Source organism: Pagrus major, chromosome 11 (genome assembly GCF_040436345.1).
Source record: "Pagrus major chromosome 11, Pma_NU_1.0".
Classification (NCBI taxonomy): Eukaryota; Metazoa; Chordata; class Actinopteri; order Spariformes; family Sparidae; genus Pagrus; species Pagrus major.
In genome coordinates this window covers 11,981,775-11,999,869 of record NC_133225.1, presented here as the reverse complement: position 1 = coordinate 11,999,869, position 18,095 = coordinate 11,981,775, and the positions used below count along the sequence as shown (strand labels likewise).

Genomic DNA, 18,095 nt, shown 5'->3' with positions numbered 1-18,095 from the left:
AGCTGTTCTCTACTGTAACAGTAGCAGAGAAAGAAAGCGCTGCTGAAATGGCAGGGACTCCTGCGCTTGTAGGATTTACAGGGGCACACTTTTTCCTTCTTTGTTGGTATTTTACCTATAACAGAGAGTACATATGAAGAGGCAGAAAAACCCAGGGGATGCAACGTGTTTACTAAAGTAGGACTGCCAATCATACAGTGTTATTTTTTCCCCCAAGAATCTCTATCACACAAGCCAGGAGCGTATGATTTGATATGTAGGTCAATACACATTCTGGAGCGAGCCAGTGGGTGAGATATGTGTAGTTGCTCGCTGTCACTCTGATTATTGAGGAGACAGAAAGATTGAGTCGGTCAGGTATGAGAGAGCCTGCGGTATGAGATAGCTGTATAATTGCTGCAACTAGAGAACCACACACACACACACACAAAGTCACTGAGAAATGAGTAACTTCTCGCTCTTTGTTCTGCAGCAGTGACCCTTGTAACAGGGTGTTAATGTATGTGTATGTTGGATGTCTTCTACCCGGCGCAACAATCAGACTCTGAGTGCGTCATTAAGCAAAAATGCTCCAGTGAGAGGAGGTTAGGGGGTCTCGCGAGTCGTCAGGAGCTGCAGGAACGATGCAAGGTGATTGTTTAAGGAGCCACTTGTGAAGCTGAAGGCAAACAGTGTCACAAGAGCAGCTGGATGAGTTTGCAACTACGGCTGACCGACATCACGTGCATCATTAAGCATCAATAAATCGAGGCTAAACAGCTAAAATGCAGCTCTTTTTTTTGCTAGGATCCATCCTCTCCATGATCTGCTATTATCATTATTATCATGTACCTGAAAAATGTGACTTATGGCGCCTTAAATATCAAAGTAATTTTGAAGCGCCGTAACGCTCTGAACGCTTGATCAAAACGCCTCTCCTCATCAAGGCCACCTCATTTAAGTCCAAGGAACATCTTGCATTAAGACAGCCATCAATCTGTCCATTATCAATCAAGGAGAGGACTCACACACCACTATCTATTTATCTTGCCAAGTGCTCTATTAATATCAAATTAATTTCCCCATTGAGAGTATCAATCACTCAAGCAGTTTTTTTCTCAACTCATTAGCTTGGTAATTGTCCTTGTTTACAGGGGAAAGTCAAGACAGGACGCCTCAAAGAGGGGTGGACAAGCGGTCTGTACAGGCTTGAGCAGCTTCCTGTAAACTCCCGCTACATCCTCCCTGCTAATAAACATGGACGGGAATCCTCTACAGTCTGTCAAACATGCAATATCCTTTGTTTATTATTTTAAAAAGGTAGAACGTTTTCAGCATCAATCTACATTTTTTTTAAAAAGGGATGACATTTTAGATGTTCACAAGTTGTCAAGAATCTCACCATCAATGAGGAGAGGGTGCTCTCAGGCTGGTGCTGCCTGACAGGGCTGCTGCCGGATGGCTGCATCTCAACAGACGACATCAATCAAGACGAGGCTGGAAGCCTTTTGAGCTTAGATTTGAATTATAAGGCGAATGGATGGACACACAAATACAGCTTACAAGTCATCACATTCATTTTGAAATCATCTATTCAGATAAAAAAGATGAAGTGATGTGAGCCCAGCGGTGGAAGAAGCATTCAGATCATTTAATTAAAGGTGCAATGTGTACGAATTTTAGTTGTAAACATCCAAAAATGAACTGAAATTATTAACAGAATGTGAAGAATTAACAGTTTTGACATTTTAACTTCTATGTACTGTTGCAAATATATCTACTTAAGTTAGCATGCTAACAAGCTAACCCAGGCCCGTAACAGTCAAAAGATCCTGAGCTAGTGGTATAAACACCAGCACTCCTCCACTGCTCTGGGCTCTTAGTCCAGACTGCTAGCTGCACGGCTAACTGAGCTAACTAGCTAATGGCAGCTATAGTAAGCAGCAATTCTTACATATTGCACCTTTAAGGGAACAAAATGTAACTTCCTGGAGAAAGGTAGTTGATTGTGGAGTTTTGGGCTGCCAGCTCTGGTCAGACACCAAACCAAAGCGACCCGTGGATGACACTCAACAATCATCTACCTTTCTCCAGGAAGTTACATTTTGTTGCTTTATAATACGAACCGATGCAACAATATAAAAAATAACAACAATAACTTACAAGTCCTGCATTCAAATTCCCACTCGAGTACGAGAACAGAAATGTTATCAGCCAGATGAACTTAAAGAAGAAGCATTTATTTTGCAGTAAAATGTCCCCTGTTATTCTTATATTTATTATATCTTACATTTATAGATTTTACTGTTGTCGCTGCTCCCGGTAAACTCTAGTTTTCACCACTTTATGTACAGTAAGTTATTTTTCCCCTGTGGTTCCCAACCTACGGGGTCGGGGCTCTCCAAAGGGTCACAAGATTAACCCCGAGAGAGATGATAAATGTTTGTTTGTTTGCTTTTTTTTTTTTTTTACTTCTCTCCAATATTTGTGGGGTTTTTTTTAGGGGGCTGATACTGGATAATTTTACTTTCATACTTTCTGGAGTGGAAGTAACTAATTACATCTACTCAAATTACTGTAATAAAGTCATTTTTGGGGTACTTGTACTTTTCAAGTCTGTCATTTTACTTGTACTTTAGTATGCATTACACAATGTAATCTACCTTTAAAACCATAATTTCTGCAGCAGGTGCAGGTTTGGAGAAGTGACGATGACCACTGAGCAGAACAGAGCAGGAAATTTAGACAGAAGATTTGGAGAAACAGAAACCCCTTTGATTGAAGGCCCGCTATTGATAATGCATCAAACATCAACGGTTAAAAAGTAACTAATACTGTGAGTAGTGTTTAAGAAGAATACTTTTTACTTACTTACTGAGTAATGTAGCTCGACTCATACTTCAGTACAGATTTTCAGTGCTCTTTCCACCACTGCTTACTTTACTTTGGGTCTTGAATATGACAGGTTCCCCAACTAGACACTGCCATAGGGGGCACAATGTTTGGGAGCTATTGATTACATTTTTTTAAAAATGTTCTGTATTTTATAAGCTGTAAAATCATAATATGTAGTACAATATTACAATATTTATACAATAGAAGTACAGTATGTTCCTCTGAAATGCATCGGGGTAAAAGTATAAAGTAAGTACATCCCTGAGACAAGACTGTGACAGATTTTACCACCAACCCACAGTCACCTCCCTCCCTCTCTTCATCCCTCTCCATCTCTCCATTGTCCTCCTTATATTAAGAATGAGGTGATGAAGTCGACTTGACTCAGGCCGGGACTGTGCTTCACATGTAATGGGGGAAAATGGTGACACGTTTCATTGGCCAGCTCCTTCCCTGCTCACTGTGGTGTCTTCATTTGAAGAAATGGGACATGGCGAGATTAAGTATGATTGCGTGTGTGACGAAACATGCTGTCACTTAGAAAAAGAATATAAAGACGCAGATACTTTGAGTCAAGATATAAATTAAATCTTTCGAATTATAAAGCATTAATTCTTAATGTGCTCACAAGGAGTGCGCAGGAGCTTCCTTAATTGCATTTTTGATGGCGATAAAAAAGCTGATCACATCCCTGTTTCTAATCATAGCACTCATTGTTCACATATAGTGCAAATATCAGCAGTGTGTGTGCCTGCCTGTGTGTGTGTGTTGACTCTAACCTGGTGTTAACCACGGACTAAATCCTATTTGGAGCCATGCAGCGCTCTGGCAGACAAAAGCAAAGCCAGCAGCCAGCTCAGCACTCAGAGGTAACATTTACACAGGGGACTGAGAACATACTGTGGATCCCTACAGCTACACAGCCAGCCTGTCAAAACTGTCTTCAGACTGGGAGCTGTCAGGCCTTATGGACTGAGGACCCCACCAGGTCACAAGTGGTATTACAAAACATACACAAACAAAACTGTGACTTATAGTAGTTTAATTACATGTAAATGTTCCATGTTATTCTGTTACATAAGATTAATGCAAATTTTCTATCATGTGGAGTCAATGTGAATAAATTAGTCTGATTACATGAATGCAGACTTCTATATAAACCTTCTGTGTTTATTCAATTATTTCATATAAAGTGAAAAGGGGAACTTCTTCATAAACATGTTAAAGTGTGTTTTAGTATATACATAAACATAATATATTTCACTTTGCTTATTCTGTCTCCTGTAAATAAATCACACATCTAGTTACCTTTGGTTATATATTCACCCATCTCCTTTTTTTTTTTCATTTTATTTATTTATTTATTTTGTTGGTAGGTTTGTCAGCAGGATTACACAAAAACCATGAAACTTGGATGGAGAACGGGTCTCGGCCCAGAATAGATATCATTAACTTTTAGTGCAGATCTAGATAAAGGGACGGATCCAGGAATTGTCTCTCACTTTCTTTAACACTGTTTTTCTCTTTGTTAAATCAACCCATCATTCCTCCATAACACCATGGAGATTATGATTCCATCTGCATTGTTTTGTCGTCACAGCGGTTGACTGTTTAAGATGTGGTGAGCGTAAATCATGGTTATGAGTGATACAGGACTATCAAGTCTGATATTGGATTAGGCTTAATTTAATTACAGGGGACTGCTTTGGCAGAGGCATGCGCTCTAGTGCCATTCCAGTTCATCATGATATAATGTGCTAGGAAAAAAAACTCCATCCTCTGTCCAAGAAAACAGTACAAGAGCGACAAAAAAGAGGAAAAACAGACCTTGTTCTGGAGTGTCCAACACTTTAATACAGAAAATTACATATCCAACACAACACGTATTAGTTTACTTTTCTTACAATGTCTCAAAATAACCTACTAAACACAACAAATGTAAAACATATTACAGTTAAAACATCTATACACAGGCAAATGTACACAATATAAAACACATATATACACTCTCTTAATATATTATTATATAAAGATTTGTGTTTTTTTTTAACCTTTAAAAACTGGAAGCCGAACAGCTTGAAGAGGGAGTGTTTCACAGAAGATGAGAACTGTTGAAAATCACACTGACACATCATATATTATGGATAGGTAGTTTTTACATACAGTTGTTGGATCCTGTGTATTTAACGTGCCAATTTCTGAAACAACAGTTGAAGCAGACAAAGGAGGAACATTTAAATACACAAAACTTGCTGTTAAAACCGTTAAGTGCTATTGATATTACTGGATTATACAGGATCTAGAAGCCACATTGGAGTTACGTATGCAGTTTCATTCACGGTGGAGTGTTTGGACGTTGTACATTTTCTCAGTAAAAACAAAATATTTACAAAAAAAAAAACAACTAAATTCTGCTTAGCTGCCTTGACGTCAGCACACATACTGATGGAGTTAACCTTGTTAAAGACTGCTGTAAACCAATTAACTGTATGTACGTGAGAATGGTGAGCATGTTGTACTTCAACCAAATGATTTCATGTATCAAATGTTTTTTCTTGAAATGATGTGACCCATGAAAATGTGAAGTGGGAAGATATGCCATCTATTATGACAGGGGAATCCTTCAAATGACAAAAACAGAAAAAGATCACAACATTCACAAATTAAAAAAAAAAAAATTACAAATACATATGTCTGAGCTCTAGTCACTCTTTCCTCAAGCTGGCAATGCTTCCACGTTTTGTTTGTCTCCTCGTTTCTCTTTTTAAAAATCATTTATATTTATTTTATTTTTCACAAAAGCAGCACAATGAGGAGTAGGAGTGAGAGCAGGGAGCCACTGGCTGCCGTGTGTGACACCCCTCGGTTAGGAAGAGGAGGAGTCCTCGGGGAGTTCTGCTTCAGTTTACTGGGAGGCAGCGCCTTTAAATCCTCCAGGGCGCCATACGCTGCCATAGAGAACTCAGGGTCTCCTGTGGTCAGCAAGTCAAACACGCAGGACTGAAAGTACACGTCCTCCACCTGCAGAGTCTCTCTACACTTGGCCGTGGCCCGCTCCACTGTGTAGACCTGGTGAGGAGGCCGCAGAGGACCCAGCTCTGTGTTGGTGCCCTGCAGACGGGGCTGCTGGCTCTGACGGCCCAGCGTGTGCTCTTTGATGAGCTCATTGCGTGGGCAACCGTGCAGGCAGAGCTGCAGGCCGCCATTGTCCTCTGAGAAGTCCAGGGTGTCCTCTGGCATGCGGATGGCGAAGGTCAGGTAGCTACCCACGCGCCGGACGATGATGGAAGTGCCGATGTAACGGGCCTGGATCTTTACCTGCCGGCCAACCCCGGAGCCGCCGCGCTCTACAATGGTCAGGCTGCCGCTCTCACCACCACTGCGAGTGCCATCCTGAAAGGCCAGCGGCAGATCTTCTGTGGTGGCCTGGTACACCTTCTGATCTGTACAGCCGTGGTATGACTTGAAGATCACTGTGATCTGAAATAAGTGAAAAAAGTATTAAGTAAGACTTCAGCATTTTACCATTATAATTTTACGACCATACAGTTTGAATATTCTTCCTTACATAAAGCAGCTGATATATAGCTGCAAAAATTAATCAATTAGTTGTCAACTATTAATCAATTGATCAGTCTGGGTAGTTGTTTTAAGGAAAAAAAAAATTCTCTGTTTTCAGCTTCTTAAAGGTTGAACATTTTCTGCTTTCTTTACTCCGTGATGACAGTAAACTCAATATCTTTGGGTTGTGGACAAAACAACACATTTGAGAATGACATCTTGGGCTTTGGGAAACACTGAGTTGCACTTTTTTCTGACATTTTATAGACAGGACAACTAATCGAGACAATAACTATCAGATTAGCCATCAATTAAAATAATTGTTACTTGCAGCCTTAAACTAGTAAATGAGCCACAAGGTCACATCTTTGCTGAAATATAAATGAGTTGTGCTACAAAGGATGCCTACATGAATCTTGACTAACAGCAGTACTGATTAAAGCCACAAGGTGGCAGCAGGAAACTGCTGTGAGAGATGTTTATAGCCCAAATTGGCCCTTTTCACTGTGTGGCAATGATTCTCCCTCTTGCTGCAAAATGTTCAAAGGACGGCTGTCAACTGTCCACTGGATTGTTATCACTCAAACAAACCACAAATTAAAACATTGTGGTGTCTCCACTATCACAAATCCTTTCTCATCTAAAACAGATTGTAAGCACTAAACTCCACCAGTCTTCCCTGAGTGCTGGCTCACACAGGACGGTTTCGTAACAGCCTCAAATCTCCATGTATCTTCCAACACTTCTCCTGCGCTGGCACTGCTCGTTCTTATTCAGTGACTGACTGTGATTTGTATTCCAGCTGAGCTCTGAAACACTGTGTCCTAACCTCTGTTTCTTCAAAGTATCTTGACAAAGCGGTGGCTGTGGTTGAGTTTACACTTACGGGGATACTGTATTTGATGGATGATTTCCTGTCTTAAGTCTGGCAGTTGCAAACAACTCCAAAAGCATGATGGGGGCATGCGGGTGCTGGCACAGACAATATCCACACTACAAGGGCTGCAAACCCAGAACACACTGTGAATGCTTTTCAAAGAGTTTGTTCTGAAAACTTTGGTGCAAAATCAGCCCACTCAATTAACAGAATCAAAAACCCTCGCTGCTGCCAATTATTCCTTTATTTTTCCACATTATTTCATATTTACACAAAAATCGGCCAGTTAATTATTTGACCAGAGGGGTGAAAAAACATTCCACATCGTGGCGGTGGAGGAAAATGTTTGAGTGAGCGTTAATCACTACCATATGACCACCCATGTGTTAAAGGTAGAGCGCTCAAGCATGTCTGTGATTCAACACCGCTGAAGGACTCCCCTCCTCTCTCTTTTCCCTCATAGATCTGAAGGAGCTCCAAGACAAGAGGAATGCTGGAGGCTCGAGAGGCACCGTGGAATGACGATTAACTTCACATGTTTGATACTTTATGGCAATACTTGAGCTAGCAAGCCCGCACTCAGAAACAGCCTGCTCATATAGGCCATTGGTTTCAAACTTACTTTAATGTGTTCATTTCTAATATGGACGTAGGTGGATGTGAGAAAAGAACCCCACAAGGGGTCACCGAATATGGCCATAATTTTGTTTGTTTTGAACTTAGTCTCCTTAATCTTTGATTATTTTTTGTGTGTGATCTATTTTTTGAAGGATATAGGAGTGGGGTTACAAGTTGATAGATCACACATAAAGTAGCAGAATATAATCACAAATGTCCATGCATTAATCAGCACAAAATTGACAATCTTTGATTTCTTTTCTTGTGAAATCTTGAATATATTCAGGCCTCTATATTAAAAGACAATCAAAACTGAAAAGATATATAAGAAATGTTTGAAGGTTGGCTTTTTTTTAAGGTTTCACAAGGCAATAAAGTTATAAACCACTGAAAAAAATGGCATTAACAATTTCTTTGAACCCATAGTGATGTCTTCACTTTGCTTGTTAAAGCTAAAGATTTGTAATCTACAGCCACAAATGAAAAAGAAAAGCAGCAAATCTTCGCATTTTTGGACATGAAACCAGAGAATATTTGGCCTTTTTTTGCTTTAAAAATGACTGAAACGATTAGACAATTATCAAAACAGTTGTCGATCAGTTTTCTGTCAATCGACTCATCATTTCAGCTCTACTCTCAACCCTTCTCACCTTGCTGGTTGCCGTGGCGCTGGAGCCTAGTACGACAGGCACGTTGGTCACCTGCACCGACAGGAAGCGGTTGTCAATCAGAGGCCACGCCCCCTCCACCTTGCAGGTCTGAAACTCGTCTCGGAAAGTCCGTAGGTGCGGGTCTCCGAATAATCCACAGTGGGCATATTTCTTCTGCTGACCGCCTGAGCCCGACACGAGGACCCGATTCTCGTAGTCGCACAGCTCCGACACGGCCGGCCGAGACGTGCTGGGGACCTTGGCGGAGGAGGTGGGCCCGTCGCTGGAGCAGTTGTGCTGAGAGAATAACTCCTTAATGCGGAAGACGGCCGAGTGGTAGACCAGGTCGCCCCTGCAACTGCGCGCCTGCCGCCGGGTGCACAGGGCGTAGGCCCGCAAGGCGATGCAGTAGTCCACATCCAGAGCCACATCCTCCTGCAGACCACTAGAGGGTGAGGTAGAAGCCACGTACTCTGCATTGCAGCGCTGGATTCGACACTGCTGGCAGTGAGCTGGAAAACAAAAACAATGACCATCAACGTTTTGCACTGTAACTTCGTTAATGCATCACAATTTCTCTGACCATTTTTGATTCTCGACTCATTTTCATTCTCTGTTTTTAGCTTCTTAAATGTGAATATTTTCTGCTTTCTTTACTCCTTGATGACAGTAAACTGAATACCTTTTGGGTTGTGGACAAAACAAGACATTTGAGGACGACATCTCGGCTTCAAGGAAACACTGATCAACACCAATTTCTGACATTTTATAGACCAAACAACTAATTTATTAATCGAGACAATAATCAACAAATTAATCAACAATGGAAATAGTGGCAACCCTACAATCTGAACAAATCCAGTTTCCCTTCTACCAAGAATCTTGAAATCCATCTGACAATTACGGATACATTACCTCAGCACAGTGCACGAGGCAGTCAAAACTTTTCCACTATCAAGTTTAGCTCAATCTGGAGAGCCATTAAAACCCAAATGCGTGAGCTCACGAGGCCATGGTCCCACACTGTGCTCCGGGAGTCAGTCAAAACTTATTTCCCCAAACTAGCCCTCACAGAAATAGCATGCAGCCTCGCTGTAGGAGGAAACCAACCTGTGTTAGTTTGCCTGAGGGTGCTGAATGTGGTTTGGCTGTTGCTGAGGTGATTGAAGTCCATTAAGCTACACTGCATGGCACGGTGAGGCTCGGTGCACGGGGGAAGCTAACTTGAAGAGGATCACAAGAGGAGTATCACAAAGAGTCACACTTGTTCAGCAACTCGGGGTCTGAACTGGAAGCAGGAGTGGAGGTGGGGCAGTAAGGTGCAGCATGTGATATTCGGGTGGTATCGCCTAAATTCAGGGCTTCCTGTTCAGTTATGACTCACAAGTGGGATATTTATTATCAAGGAAAACAAAGACCTGCAACTATTTCTGTGGGAAGTAGAAGTGTGGATATTTATCAAGTTCGTCTCGGTGTTACTTCTGGGTGGGACGTCTCATTTGCTGACTCCTGCTGTATTGTGGATGTATTTTCCATCTCATCTCAGCATCAAGCACCATCCACAACACACATCACTTTTGCTGCAAAACCAGGATCAGTTGCATCAGACTGCTCTTCTATTGCAACAGAATAATCTTCTGTTTATGCCAAAGCTCCATCTTATCTCCCAACAAGATAAGCACGGAGATTTTACACCAGTGCACATGAATATTTTTGCACCATTTCTCCCTGTTCTCTCACATCCGTCTGATGCACTGGACGGGGACATGAAGGATGATTAATGCACCCGGCTGCGCTGCACTTCAACACGAGCCCTGATAAAACTGAGATGGAGTGTGAGAGGTCAAGTTAGAGCCACTCTGCATCCCTCCTCTGAATTCCAACAGGCCTCCCCCGTCTCGCTGCGAGGTCACCCAAGTCCGCCGTGATTGACACTTTTTGACAATCACTGCCTGCACAGCCATCAACAACCACACATCTCCCTAAAGGGTCTTTATGCTCCGGCACTTAAGTCGGCTACCAACAAGTGTGAGGACCATGTGGGGAATATGGGAACAGAAAGTGGACGAGCAGAGTGACCACACACAATATTTAGTATATTACAGATGAGTAGATTTTAGTTAGAGCTGGAGATTAAATGCACTATATTTCCACAACCTGGGCTATTGTGAGAAAGCTCAAATGAGTACAAAACAAGGCTGCAAACACTTTCAGATGGGATTAGATGCTGAATAAACTACAGAGATGGTGGCTTTGGATAAATCATAGTGATTACATGTTAACACTCAAACTCCACAAATGTTACTGACATGGGTACATGTATTAATGAAGTATTACATATTTAATGCCCTATTTTGCTCTCCTTTTCAAGGACTACTTCAAGAAAAACACTAATTTTAGATCTACTTCAGGTGCTACAGTTAAATGAAAAGCACCAAAACAGTCCAGAGGAACCTGGGGGGCCTCCAGGGGACTTTAGGTATCCAATTTTACTGTGGAGCATTTTAACAAGTAAGAATTTAACTATTATACAAAGATGGGATGGTTTGCAGTTTTGATGTCCTTATAAACAACATTAACTTCAATTCTGTTATATTATTTGAAACCTCACAAGCCTTGTCAACTGTTAATCATGTGATTTTAAGCATTTCAGTACACTTACTTGCACTAAAACACATCTATAATAAAGCAATACTCTTATAGTATTCTGTGTATTCCTGATATTCACAGTACCAGGAGACTTTCATCTTAACTTTGTCGTGAACACGACATTAGGGAAGTGTCCAGATCACATGAAATGCTTGATATTCATGATCCAAAGCAACACAAGCTGCTGCTGCCTGTGTTTGGTTTGTGGTCTGTGGGCTGGAGGACAGAGGAGCGACCAACACGTTCAGAGGCCAAAAAGTTGGACACCCATGCATGGTAGCTAACAAAGTTAATAAATGAAGCATGAATAGGGGGAAATACCACGGTCCGCTTAGCTTCACCTACAACTTAAAACACTCAAAAAACTGTGTGTTAAAGTTAATCTCGTGCCTTGAACAGTAATGGTGGTCGTCTGGTGTCACGTTAGCGGCATTTTCTGGTTTAAAAAACACAAAGCTCGGTGGTTTTCCTCTGGTGCTGCCGGACGCCAGTTTGCTAGTGAGCTATGCTAACTGGGAGCTAACCCGTAACTCCGCACGACTTGATAAAACCGCAACCGCAGCGGTGCTTTTGCTTCCTTAAAAACTTGATAGCCGTCAGGAGGTTGATGTCAGCGTGTTTGGTGTCGTTGTTTTATGCGGGAATGGTTGGGAATTTGTCCAAGAAGACGCCCGTAAAAGAGAGTCAACTCGTGCTGCTCGGCTAGCAAAGCGGTACAAAGTGCTGCAGCGCAGTCAGGTCGGAGGCTGGAGAGACTCCGCAGCAGCAGCAGCAGCAGCAACAGGACATTACTCACAGTACCCTCAAACAACAGCCACTTGTGCTCTGTATTTAAACACCAAAAACCGTTTAAAAACTCGAGGCGTTAAAAAAGTTTGAGAAAAGTTAACTTTTTTTTCCCCCAACCTCCATTCCGGGGAGGAGAGCGGGACGCGGGGTCTCGCATGCAAAAGCAAGCAAGAGAGAGAGAGGAGTGGAGGAGCACGGATTGGAGAAACAACCACAAAAAAACCAAACAATTAAAAAGAAGCAGCACTTACCTGGTCGAAACAGCAGCGAAAGTAAAACCATCGTCAACGTTACACAGTCCCAAAGCTGCCGCTTAGCCGTGATTTGTGGTCCGCTTCTCCCCATACCAATCCATTCAGTTAGAATGGAGTTCCTCGACTGCTTCTCATCGACGCTGTGGCTGCGGGAAATCAGACAAAAATTCGTCTTCCTTCCCAAAGCGCTGTCATTCAAAAGGGGCCCCTGTCTTCAGGGCGGCTCTACGAGGGAGGGGTCTAAAGTGTAGACGGGGCCCCAGAGGTGATGGCTGGCCAATGAAACACTAATTATTCCACTAACCACTTGATATTTACATGTAGTGGCAATTACTGGGGGATGAGGACAGTGGAAAAGGAGCCTTCAACAACAGAGAGAGAGAGAGAGGAGGGGGGGGGGGGTGTGAAATTATAATTGGCCTGATTATAATCGGAGAATGGCAGGGTTTTGTGGTTATAATGGTGTTACAACTGCCTATTATCTGCACGTATAAGACATATCCATGCTTAGGAATGTAAGTACATTGATTGTGATTTATTACTGAGCTGTGGAGAAGGGGCAGGGTTAAATAAGTGTGTACTTCTTCCTGCTCCTTTTAATAACTAACTTTGTTTTCACATGTCCGGAATAAATTTGCATTCATGCATTCGTATCCATGCTTGGGACCATTCAGTATATCCAGAAGTGACAAATAATGCAACGTTTCTCCTGCAGATCAGTAGAAAATTAAAGGGGCACTTTGTAGTTTTGGAGGGGAAATTTGAAAATGTCAATACTTGCAATATTAATGAAGTAATAACTTAAACCTTTTCCATAACTGAATAAACAAGCTGTTCTCAGAACACTGTTTGAAGCTAGAAAGGTGGCGGGGTCCGCCAAATATAAACAAAGTGAAGCAGTATGAAATTGTGTTGTCCTTTAAGGTCAGCTGGTTTAGTCAGTTTAATAATGAAAACAAAGAGAGTGTGTTTATTTAGTTTGTTTAGGCATAAATCAGTCAATGAAGATCTCTCTCTACTGATTAAAACTTCTTCCCCAAAGCCGCATAGTGCATCTTTAAACTCTTTGCACTACAAAGCACCAGGAGCAACTGTCCTGTTTGACTCCCCCTCCCCCTCGGGACAAATGTTTGTGTGTTTTTTCAGCATTAAGCAGGATTCTCCCACCTGTTGTTTTCTCACTCTCCAGACTCAGCGCTTAAATAATAGAGTGTGATTGACAAATGTGTGTGCAAACTAACTTCGGAGAATAGATCTTGGTTAGTTTGTCTAGTGAATATTTTAAAGGTGCACTTTGTAGTTTTGGGGAAGAAGTTTTAATCAGAAGAGAAAGATCTTCACTGACTGATTTTTTTCTTTTTACGCCTAAACAAACTAAATAAACAAACTCTTGTCCTTTTCATGACTGAATAAACTGAATAAACAAACTGATCTTAAAGGACAACACAATTTCATACTGTTTTACTTTGTTTATATGTGGCGGACCCTGCCACCTCTCTAGCTTCAAACAGTGTTTGGGGGACCTTATTTTCCTCTGAGAACAGCTTGTTTATGCAGTTATGGAAAAGATAAATCATTCTGAGTTTGTATTATTACCTCATTAATTACGTAATTATTAAAATTTGGAGTTTTTTATATTCTTCTCCAAAACAACATAGTGCCCCTTTAAATATGGAGCCCAATAGGAGACATATAGTAGTTAGGGTTGCGACAGTATGACATTTACACAGTATCACAGTAGACAGTACAGTAAACAGGAGTTTTTTTGGTTGAACAAACACAATATATTATGTCCTGACAGACATTAAACTTGATATAAACTTAAGAAAAATATTTTTTTGACTAACACTAATACAGTAGAATTTGATAACCTGCGATTTTCATACCATGGTGTACCTTGAGAACAGTGTATCGCTGCAACCCTAATAGTATCTACCTACAGTATAACCAGTAGTTTTCTCCCTTACACTGACTAGCTCAATAAATGCTTTCTTCAGACATTTTTTAGTTTCAAAGTGGGCTTTTACCTGCCAGAAAACATTGTCTGTTTTTGTCACTTCAGAGAAAATACCCTGACTCTGATTATTTTCTCTCAGCAAATCTCAGTGCGCCATTTAATTTTTCCATTACATTTTCAGTGAGCAACTTGTGTGTTACTCTTTTCCTTTTGTGGCCAACTTTCCATCTCTCTCGCTCCTTCAGCGACACTCCGTCTTTCATTTGCACAGCTGCTGTGAGGCCGGACCATCTGCAGGCCACATAGACTCACCGTGCAGCCTTCAGCCCGAGACACACGCTGTGGTTTCAGTGCCATGCAAAGAAAGAATTTTAATGCACCAACCAATTACCGAATAAAATATCGGTGTTTAGAAAATCAACAGTTTAAGTTTGCGTAATTCCATTCCTGCGCTTCGATTAAAAGTTAAAGCTTTTGTTTTCGGTGCAGCTGGGGTGTTTGGCTTGTAGCTTGTGAGTCTCCCTCTGCGCCTCCCTCCTCCTGACTTTATGAGAGAGAAGTGAACCCAGACAGTTATTGGATCACTGGTTTTTCTATACACATGCAGGCTCCTCCGGCCACACAATTGTGTGATTCAGGTGGCCTGTCAGTCTTGTGAAAGGTCTTCACAGGCCCATGTTGATGTGGGGCTGATATATATAGTGGAGGGGGAAACGAAGACAGCTCAACCCAAGTGGAACGTTTGGATTGTTCTGAGCTGCCAGAAGGGCCTCTGTCACACTGGATCCAGTGTGCCAAGTTTATCCCCCGAGAGGGTTCTACCTTACTCTGTTTGTTCAGCTAATTTTGGAGGCTTGCTTGGTTGATCTGCTTTATGGCCGTGCTTTATGGTCACATTTTAAATCCCCTCAAACGAGTTACACTCCGTATTCCCCGTGACAGCTCGGACAGGGTGCAGTGACGCAGTGCAGGAGGGAGATCTGTTGATGGCTTGGATGCTGTGCAGCAAATTAAAGGCAGTTCCTGTGGGACATGTCTCACCTGTTACAGTGCTTGTCTTCAGGAGGAAGTGATGACATTTCCTGCAGAAGAAAACACATTGTTTACTTAAATTTATAACAGATGAAGATGAGGAAATGCTCAGTTTTGTGTTAAAGTGTTAAAGACACAATAAAAGACAACAAAATCAAAGCCCTCGATAAGCTGGGTGTCCACTAAATGAGCTGAGGTTCCACACTGCGAGACTGATGACCACTGAAGCACACAGTTAATTGATCCAGGTGGACGGTAAGGATGAATTCAGCACATGAAAGAAACCCAGAGACTGCCTGTCAGGCTTGATGGGCGGAGAAAGGCCTCTTTCTTCCCACGTTTCCTTGTGAGCGTATTGCATTGCATGACCCAGCAATATGTATATGCTACCAGCTCTAAAACAAGAGAGTGGGTGCTGTGTATGGGGGTGTATATCAGGTACAAACAAGGCCGGTATATTTCTCCTGCTGACAGTGGGTCACTTGTTCTGGCACGACAGGGAAAATAGCCTAAGGAGGCGGTTTCAATGGACTGTAGAAAGAAAATGTTGAGAATATCTGACACGTACAAGAGCAGAGGAGCAAAAAGCAGTTTAGCAGCCATATAAAAGCTACAGATGACAGAAAATGTGGAGAGTGAAGCAAACGAGAGTGAGCAAGAAAGAATGGGAGAAAGGGGGGAAGGGAGAAGGAAAGGGGGAGAAAAAGAGGGAGTGAGGGATTGGGTTTCCTCTGACTGTGTGTCTGGGCAGCTCCACATGTTCCTCATTAAGGTCCTCACACTGTGGGACCAGCTCCACACCAGGATGCTTGTTTTTGTTATTAGGCCCAACGTGCTGTGGTCTGGTGGAAGCCCGAAAACATGGCCAGTCCAGGACCATCTCCACAGCTCACTGTCCTCAAAAAATAACCACAGTGACCTCACATACGTGCGCTACAACATGGTCAGCTTACAGCACTCTGAATACTTGTTTATAATGCAGTTAAACATGCAAAATATATATTAAAACCCAATCAGATGCATACAATATGATAGGTCTGTAGTGCACATTTTCACTGCTCCTGAACCATCTGTTCTCTTTGCCTGTAAGCAGCGCCTGTAAGCCTTCAACAATTTAGTTTTTCCAGAAACGCAATGTTTACAAAATAATCAAAAGTACAGTTGCAGGAAATTGTTGATGTGTCACGCTTCTGATTTTTGTTCAATTTCATGCCCATCTAGATTAGTCAACTGAGACATGTATCATGTTTCTTCTGGAGGCTGATAACATCAGAGATTGGAATCAGAAGGAGCACGCGCCCTCTGTATCCTCCGCTAGCACCACACGGTTGCAATAGAAGAGACGCACTTATTGAATTTTAAACAGGAACCGGAGCAAATTGACTGTTTTTTTTCTCTCTGAGGGCCTCTGTCTGAGATGAAGTGGCCTATAGCACTGCTGAGAGTGAGAGAGTGAGCCGGAGAGAGATGCAGAAAGCGAGTGTGTCTGGTTCAGGCCTCTCGCTGTGAGAGGGGATCTGTTATCTCAGCATAGATAAGGGAAACTGTGGTGTGAGTGTATACGGGGCAGCGCTGATAGCATCTCCACTCAAGGATCCCACTTACGGCAACCTGATTGATAGCTGACAGCACACACAGGGGGGGCTTTTGGAGTGTTTTTGTAGGTACCCCTCAACAGGTATCCATGCAGGCATCTGTTTACTGTGCTCCTCTGAGTAAACAGGAATTATCACACATGCATGTCATTGTGTAGAAAGTCAGGGTGTGTGGAAACAAATGCAGGGGAGGTTTTTATTAACGGATTTTCAAAATAAAATCAATTCTGTCTTTTTAACTTTTTCTAACTTTTTTTCTTTGTTGCTTTGGTCTTTTCCACATTGATCCAAACTCCTCTCCTCTTCCTCACAGAGCAAATGTTGACACAGCGTCAAGCCCCATGCTCATGAATAGACAGTCAACTGACAGGTAACCCTAGCTCCAGGGTCACGGGGTCATCCCGGCCTGATGAGGGATGATGGGTAAAATAAATGGAGAGCAGCACACAGAGGGACCTCTGATGTCCTCAGCCTAAAGGGAGAGAGTTCAGGGCCATTTGACCTCCGACCTAAACCCTGCCTGTGTGTTTGTGTGTGTGTTTTTTGTGGGTTAAACCTCTCCCAGATCTCGAATACTCAAATATTTTTCTTTTCTTGGCCGAGGTTTTTTCAAACAAATAAATCAAGTAGCAAAAAACAGCTGAATGTATGGCTTCACTGAGCAGCATGTGAAGTCGATTCCAACACATAACTTTGTTTGAACATGCCTCGTTTTTCTCTTCTCATGACGACGCTCCACCGCTTCTAGTCATTCGAGCCATGATGCACGATGGAAACAGGCAACAAATTGTTTTGTAACGACCTGTGGCTTTGCTCCCAGGAACGAACATTTTTGTAACACCTCTGCGCCCACAAGCTCAAGGTTTAATACTCAATATTTTCATCTCATCTATCATTTTTCAACTTCCAGTTATTGTTCTAAAGTCTTATATCACTTTGCCTACAGAAAAAAAGACTGCTAACCAAACGCTATATGTAAAATTCAAAGTGGGATGTTTCACTGGGTTTGATGGTGCTCACAAAAAGATCTCTGACCATCTCATGCTATCACCAAGAATAGGAGTGCTCCACGAGGTTCTCTCTTTTTTCTTTTTACTGATGCTTTTACAGATATATATCTGATATATATATATATATATATATATATATATATACATATCAGGAAAACTTTTTTCTGTCTTCTTCATTTCAATAGATCTAAACAGATCTTTACAGCATACAGCTCAAAACTGTAGCCCG

At 42.0% G+C, this 18,095-nt stretch overlaps 1 protein-coding gene across 1 annotated transcript; it reads right to left on the bottom strand.

The window, feature by feature from the left end:
- Window positions 1-4,708: 4,708 nt before the first annotated feature.
- Window positions 4,709-12,456, bottom strand: rgmd (RGM domain family, member D). The gene is made up of 3 exons (XM_073476664.1): window positions 12,270-12,456; window positions 8,581-9,092; window positions 4,709-6,354 (listed from the first exon to the last, which is right to left on the bottom strand). Exons 1-3 carry the CDS (start codon window positions 12,361-12,363, stop codon window positions 5,668-5,670), a joined length of 1,293 nt encoding a protein of 430 aa, XP_073332765.1. The 5' UTR covers window positions 12,364-12,456; the 3' UTR covers window positions 4,709-5,667.
- Window positions 12,457-18,095: the final 5,639 nt, after the last annotated feature.

Coding starts and splice junctions, on each gene's coding strand:
- rgmd (XM_073476664.1), bottom strand. CDS start 12,363: ATGGGGAGAAGCGGACCACAAATCACGGCTAAGCGGCAGCTTTGGGAC. Junction 9,093..12,269: donor TTCGCTGCTGTTTCGACCAG/GTAAGTGCTGCT, acceptor TTTGTTTTCCAG/CTCACTGCCAGCAGTGTCGA. Junction 6,355..8,580: donor GCGCCACGGCAACCAGCAAG/GTGAGAAGGGTT, acceptor CACTTATTTCAG/ATCACAGTGATCTTCAAGTC.